Below are 6,661 nucleotides of genomic sequence, written 5' to 3' on the forward strand. Positions count from 1 at the left end.
CCGTCCGTTTGTTTACGTTTCGCTGTCCATTTTTGTCCAACAATCAACTAAAAAACATTGTTTTTCGCACAAAACTTGGTGCACGTGAGGCACGCGGCAGTGTGGCATAATTTGGAGAAGCAAGAAGTGATATAATTTAGCTAGGAACATGACGGTGGTGGAATTTTTCGGCTGCAGCTTTCTAGCGTTCGGACCACCGGTCGCTATGTTTGCCCTCACGATAGCGCACGATCCGATCCGCATTATCATCCTGATTGCTGCATCCTTCTTTTGGCTGGTATCGTTGCTACTTTCGTCAACCGTTTGGTTAGCATTTCATCCCGTCACCTCAAAGGTTACCTTCGGGTTGATATGCTCCGTTTTCATTCAGGTTTGTAAACGTCCATACACCTTCCCACGTATCGCACACGGCTCTTTCGTGAGTCATCGCTAACGCTTTTTCCCTTGTGGTTGCCTCTTTCAGGAAGGATTCCGCTACCTGATGTACATGGTACTCCGCAAGACGGAAAGTGGCCTACAAGAGGTGACGGACATCGTGCGCATTGCCGACTATCGACACATTCTTTCGTACGCTTCTGGGTTGGGCTTTGGCATCATCAGTGGAGCATTTTCGCTGGTCAACATTCTGGCGGACTCGGTCGGACCGGCAACGGTGGGACTAAAGGCGGCCTCGGACATCTTCATGCTGATCAGTGCCGCCCAATCGCTCGCCATGATCCTGCTGCACACCTTCTGGAGCGTCATCTTTTTCAATGCTTGCGATGTGAAGAATTACTATCACCTCGGCTACGTGGTGGCAAGCCATCTGTTCGTTTCCTGTATGACGCTGCTGAACGCGAGCGGCCTGTACGCCGTCACGCTGCTCATTTCGTACACGATGGTCGGCATTACTGGCGCGATAGCGTTCCAGGTGGCCGGCGGTACCGTCGCATCCTTCCGAAAGTTTCTCACGTGCAAGTGAAATTCCAAAACATAACTTCGTGTACGAACATCTTAACTATAGTTTACCATATTTATAAATCCATTTTATGTATCTGTTTCTCACACATGCATTACAAAATTTCTTTCGTATAAAACAATAAATTCGACGGCACACAAGCAGATTATACAATATTTAAAGATGTTTGTTATATTTTCTGATTTTCACTGGTGGTAAAAATATACAAATTGGAATAAACTAAGACCAATGCCGTTGAATATCACACCGTTTGTAGGAAGACCAGATCTTGCAACAGTTATTCCTGGAAAAGAAGAAAAAAATCAAATCAATAAACAATCGCAAATGTTTGAAAGATTCGATCGTGAGTATTATTCTTTTATCAGATAGGAGCGAAAGACCAGTTTCATCGCATTGAATGCGTTGTTCATGTGTTATCACAGTTTGATCAACTGAACTATGCGTCATCAATAAAAAATAACACAATATGCACGATAATAATGAAAATAGAGATTGACTAAAATAGTGCAACTTACCATTCGAAATTCCACGGTCCTGGATGGAAGTTTGGTGGATGATTCAATGTGCGACGAAGAAAGTTTCATTGACTATGAGCCTAGTTAAGCTACAAAGAATATCATGCACCTGAAATTGAAAGAAAATGTAACATTACAATCTTTTAAAAAACATGGTGATGTTAACAAAGATTTAAAGGTACAACAAAAATTAATTGCTATCAGATAGGAGCGAAAGACCAGTTTCATCGCATTGAATGCGTTGTTCATGTGTTATCACAGTTAGATCAACTGAACTATGCGTCATCAAGTAAAAACTATCAATTTTGCATTTATATATAATTAATTAAAACAACAAATACATACCTTCTTAAGATGTCGCTAAGTATTTTATATTACAGCAACTTCCGGTCAAAATCTGTACAATAAACACGATACAAAATGTTAACATTTGCAACCTTGGAACAAGCAATCTATTTTTTTAATGCTGCTATTGTTTCAGCATCCTTTTGGTTATAACGTAATAATGTGATTATCGATCATTATTCTTCTGATACATTTTAACATCATGTAAAACAATATTTATATTTTTGTATGGCATTTTGATTATTTCCTCACCTATCGATTATTATAATGTACGTTCAAAATGTCGGGGACGTCCATTCCACCAGGAAACAGTTACTGTAATGTAAATTAATGGAAAAACTTGATTAGACTCGTCACAAAAATCATTCATTATCGTTTATTAGAAGCAAATGCTTCAGTTGGCCGTTCCTTTCACTCACTCATTAAATTCTTGAAACAATTGGTGAGAACATTCATCATTCATAAGAATAGCGAATCTAATGTGTTAATTTACACAGAACTTACCTCTTCAAATGATGAGATCCGCTGAATGTCAGTGTGAGAACGAGCACTTTGGGGGATTCGAAAGAGTTTTCTGAAAAGTAAAATAATGGAAATATTATGATTAGATTCAGAGAACTAAATTTGTCAGCTCTTGAGTATTCAGCGTTGTCATTGAATTCTTCAGTCGGCCGTTCTTCTTATTCAATCATTAAATTCATTAAAAATTTGTGCAGAACATTCATCATTCGAAAGAATAGTTAATCTAATGTGTTAATTTACACAGAACTTACCTCTTCAAATGATGAGGACCGCTGAATGTTAGTGTGAGAACGAGAACTTTGGGGGATTCGAAAGAGTTTTCTGAAAAGTAAAATAATGGAAATATTATGATTAGATTCAGAGAACTAAATTTGTCAGCATTTTAGTATTTTGCATCGTCATTGAATTCTTCAGTCGGCCGTTCTTCTTATTCAATCATTAAATTCATTAAAAATTTGTGCAGAACATTCATCATTCGAAAGAATAGTTAATCTAATGTGTTAATTTACACAGAACTTACCTCTTCAAATGATGAGGACCGCTGAATGTCAGTGTGAGAACGAGGGGATTCCAAAGAATTTTCTGAAAAGTAAAATAATGGAAATATTATGATTAGATTCAGAGAACTAAATTTGTCAGCTCTTGAGTATTCAGCGTTGTCATTGAATTCTTCAGTCGGCCGTTCTTCTTATTCAATAATTAAATTCATGAAAAATTTGTGCAGAACATTCATCATTCGAAAGAATAGTTAATCTAATGTGTTAATTTACACAGAACTTACCTCTTCAAATGATGAGGACCGCTGAATGTCAGTGTGAGAACGAGCACTTTGGGGATTCGAAAGAGTTTTCTGAAAAGTAAAATAATGGAAATATTATGATTAGATTCAGAGAACTAAATTTGTCAGCTCTTGAGTATTCAGCGTTGTCATTGAATTCTTCAGTCGGCCGTTCTTCTTATTCAATCATTAAATTCATGAAAAATTTGTGCAGAACATTCATCATTCGAAAGAATAGTTAATCTAATGTGTTAATTTACACAGAACTTACCTCTTCAAATGATGAGGACCGCTGAATGTCAGTGTGAGAACGAGGGGATTCCAAAGAATTTTCTGAAAAGTAAAATAATGGAAATATTATGATTAGATTCAGAGAACTAAATTTGTCAGCTCTTGAGTATTCAGCGTTGTCATTGAATTCTTCAGTCGGCCGTTCTTCTTATTCAATCATTAAATTCATTAAAAATTTGTGCAGAACATTCATCATTCGAAAGAATAGTTAATCTAATGTGTTAATTTACACAGAACTTACCTCTTCAAATGATGAGATCCGCTGAATGTCAGTGTGAGAACGAGCACTTTGGGGGATTCGAAAGAGTTTTCTGAAAAGTAAAATAATGGAAATATTATGATTAGATTCAGAGAACTAAATTTGTCAGCTCTTGAGTATTCAGCGTTGTCATTGAATTCTTCAGTCGGCCGTTCTTCTTATTCAATCATTAAATTCATTAAAAAATTGTGCAGAACATTCATCATTCGAAAGAATAGTTAATCTAATGTGTTAATTTACACAGAACTTACCTCTTCAAATGATGAGATCCGCTGAATGTCAGTGTGAGAACGAGCACTTTGGGGGATTCGAAAGAGTTTTCTGAAAAGTAAAATAATGGAAATATTATGATTAGATTCAGAGAACTAAATTTGTCAGCTCTTGAGTATTCAGCGTTGTCATTGAATTCTTCAGTCGGCCGTTCTTCTTATTCAATAATTAAATTCATAAAAAATTTGTGCAGAACATTCATCATTCGAAAGAATAGTTAATCTAATGTGTTAATTTACACAGAACTTACCTCTTCAAATGATGAGGACCGCTGAATGTCAGTGTGAGAACGAGCACTTTGGGGGATTCGAAAGAGTTTTCTGAAAAGTAAAATAATGGAAATATTATGATTAGATTCAGAGAACTAAATTTGTCAGCTCTTGAGTATTCAGCGTTGTCATTGAATTCTTCAGTCGGCCGTTCTTCTTATTCAATCATTAAATTCATTAAAAAATTGTGCAGAACATTCATCATTCGAAAGAATAGTTAATCTAATGTGTTAATTTACACAGAACTTACCTCTTCAAATGATGAGGACCGCTGAATGTCAGTGTGAGAACGAGGGGATTCCAAAGAATTTTCTGAAAAGTAAAATAATGGAAATATTATGATTAGATTCAGAGAACTAAATTTGTCAGCTCTTGAGTATTCAGCGTTGTCATTGAATTCTTCAGTCGGCCGTTCTTCTTGTTCAATCATTGAATTCATGAAAAATTTGTGCAGAACATTCATCATTCGAAAGAAAACCGAAGATCATATTTCAATTAACGCAAACCTACCTTCGTGAATGATTTTTCCTCATGCTTGCTCCGGTTTTCGAAACTTCCCCTGGACAAATGTTCTTGGCACATCGATGTTTTCCTTCGGGTTTACCGTGCGCCGATGAATGTAGTTGTTCACGATCACCGTAAAACCGGCCTGACTGAACAATTTCGATACTTCCTCCTCGGCAAAGTAGTAGCTTCTCGTACCGTCCTGTCGCATGTAGAAATTTTCCGCTATCTTATGCCCTGGCTTGAACCGTAACTGAGCCATATCGTAAAGGCCGTAATCGCGGAACAGCACAACCCCTCCCGGCTTCAACAACCGGTAAATGTTGGCCACCGTCGATTGGAACTTTTCCGGATGTATAGCGGACAGTACGAAGATCAGCGTAACTATGTCCAGGCTGGCCTCGGGTAGCGTCTGGAACACTTCCTCCGTCGTGATGTCGCAGGCGAATGCTTTCATGTATCGCTCATCGTACAGGTTATGTTGCCGCACCAGCTCCACGGCACGTGGTGACAGATCACACGCATAGATGAAGTAGTCACGATGCCCGTCTTCGATTAAGGGAAATATTAAATTCCCTACACCGCACCCAATTTCTAACAGCTTTTTCTCAACGCTTATCTTTTCCACGTTTTCCGGCTTGGCCAGTGGCGAGGAGCTAGCAGCGGCAGCCGGATCTTCACCCGCCAGCAGCTCGCTAAACTCACGCGTCGTCCAGTGGCGATCTTTGAAGAACCGGTTTTCATTCCGCTTGTAGAACAAATCCCAATGCTTGCGGGCCTCTTGCTCTAATTTCAGCGCTTTGAACGGCGTCACCAGGCGTTTGTTCTGCTCCTCCAATTTGGCCCTTTCCTCCTCGGTGAGAATTTTGGCCGCATCGGTCACAACGTCACCCAGATTGAAAGTCTTTTGCTTGGGAAATCGATCCACGCTAAATGGATCCACAGTTTTGGAATCAACAGGCTCGTCCATTCTTAAAATGCCAGTGTCACCTATTCACAGATGTCCAGCTAACACTTCGGCACCTAAGTTCAGCAATTGCCATTAGAAGTAGATTGATACACGTCCTCCTTCCTTGAAACGAGAATGGGAAAGAATTTGATGTTAGAAAAGTTCCGGCGTCAAAGCTTCGATTGCCGACTGTAGGAAACCGCGCTCACTCACACAGACACAATGTTGTTCCGGAAGCGCAGCAACAACTGTCAAAATCGTACAAAATCATCAAGGTGCATAGATACGATGAGATGTCAATAATTTCAAATCGATTTTATTTGAATGTACGGTTACAGAATGGCATGGAACTAAACTGAGATATTAATGATTTATGTTAATTTACTTCTGATGAAGCTATTTTCATGGTGAAAGCAATCACTCATACAACGGTAGTAAAGTTGATACTTTTTTGTTTCCTGCACAAAGAAGGTAATTGATAATTGATTTATGTACCTATTTAGTACTTCTTAAACGAAATATCGATGATATTCAGATGTTGCAGCTTTTTGTCGTTCTTTTGTATATTTTTGGTGCGGCCACGAGAAAAGCTCTTTTTGCAGTTGACAAGGAATTTTGACAAAGTTGAAAATTTTTTCAACAATTTGTCACCTCCGTGGCCACGCGCTAATTGAATGGACCACAGAGCTATTTTTATTTCTTGTTTCCTTGATATTGAAAACATACTAGAAACCAAAGGGGAAACGTATTACACCTAATGTTTTTTTAGTTTTATAGTTTAAGGTTAATTAAAAAAACGTGGTTTTTAAATTATTTTTATTGGATTTGAATTAGTTTTTAGTCCTCAAATAACACATCGATTTAGACATTTTGAACAATTAAAATTTTTCTCATAGTTATTACTGCCAGATAGATGAGGGATTTAATGCTCTTTTGGTGCGGCGGTGACGAACCTGCCACTTTGAATGACAACGCGTTACGACAAGGTTTTATCGGTTATA

General features: G+C 38.2%; 2 protein-coding genes and 2 non-coding genes across 15 annotated transcripts; 1 reads left to right on the forward strand and 3 right to left on the reverse strand.

Annotated features, from left to right (window-relative positions):
* The first annotated feature begins 38 nt into the window (after positions 1-38).
* On the forward strand, positions 39-1,113 carry LOC121596119 (gamma-secretase subunit Aph-1). Its single transcript, XM_041920783.1, has 2 exons — positions 39-370; positions 464-1,113. The coding sequence occupies exons 1-2, from the start codon at positions 149-151 to the stop codon at positions 959-961; spliced, it is 720 nt and encodes a 239-aa protein (XP_041776717.1). The 5' UTR covers positions 39-148; the 3' UTR covers positions 962-1,113.
* On the reverse strand, positions 1,104-5,857 carry LOC121596117 (tRNA N(3)-methylcytidine methyltransferase METTL6). Of its 12 annotated transcripts, XM_041920777.1 has the most exons (11): positions 4,718-4,887; positions 4,458-4,519; positions 4,189-4,258; positions 3,390-3,451; positions 3,122-3,190; positions 2,592-2,661; positions 2,323-2,392; positions 2,071-2,133; positions 1,819-1,870; positions 1,474-1,582; positions 1,104-1,241 (listed from the first exon to the last, which is right to left on the reverse strand). In XM_041920777.1, exons 1-7 carry the CDS (start codon positions 4,787-4,789, stop codon positions 2,351-2,353), a joined length of 447 nt encoding a protein of 148 aa, XP_041776711.1. In that variant the 5' UTR covers positions 4,790-4,887; the 3' UTR covers positions 1,104-1,241; positions 1,474-1,582; positions 1,819-1,870; positions 2,071-2,133; positions 2,323-2,350. The 12 variants fall into 12 exon arrangements, with proteins under 12 accessions (XP_041776711.1, XP_041776712.1, XP_041776716.1 ...); XM_041920778.1 differs by lacking the exon at positions 2,592-2,661; XM_041920782.1 differs by lacking the exon at positions 4,458-4,519 and having other exon boundaries at positions 4,718-4,839.
* Positions 1,312-1,417, reverse strand: LOC121598135. Its single transcript, XR_006005528.1, has one exon. It is a non-coding gene; the product is annotated as a small nucleolar RNA snR60/Z15/Z230/Z193/J17 (small nucleolar RNA).
* On the reverse strand, positions 1,666-1,771 carry LOC121598137. Its single transcript, XR_006005529.1, has one exon. It is a non-coding gene; the product is annotated as a small nucleolar RNA snR60/Z15/Z230/Z193/J17 (small nucleolar RNA).
* Positions 5,858-6,661: the final 804 nt, after the last annotated feature.

This window comes from Anopheles merus, chromosome 3R, assembly GCF_017562075.2.
Source record: "Anopheles merus strain MAF chromosome 3R, AmerM5.1, whole genome shotgun sequence".
Classification (NCBI taxonomy): domain Eukaryota; kingdom Metazoa; phylum Arthropoda; class Insecta; order Diptera; family Culicidae; genus Anopheles; species Anopheles merus.

Excerpts from the sequence above, each read along its gene's own strand:
- LOC121596119 (XM_041920783.1), top strand. The coding sequence starts at position 149 with ATGACGGTGGTGGAATTTTTCGGCTGCAGCTTTCTAGCGTTCGGACCA. Across the intron at positions 371-463 it reads TATGCTCCGTTTTCATTCAG|GAAGGATTCCGCTACCTGAT; the intron begins GTTTGTAAACGT and ends TGCCTCTTTCAG.
- LOC121596117 (XM_041920773.1), bottom strand. The coding sequence starts at position 5,681 with ATGGACGAGCCTGTTGATTCCAAAACTGTGGATCCATTTAGCGTGGAT.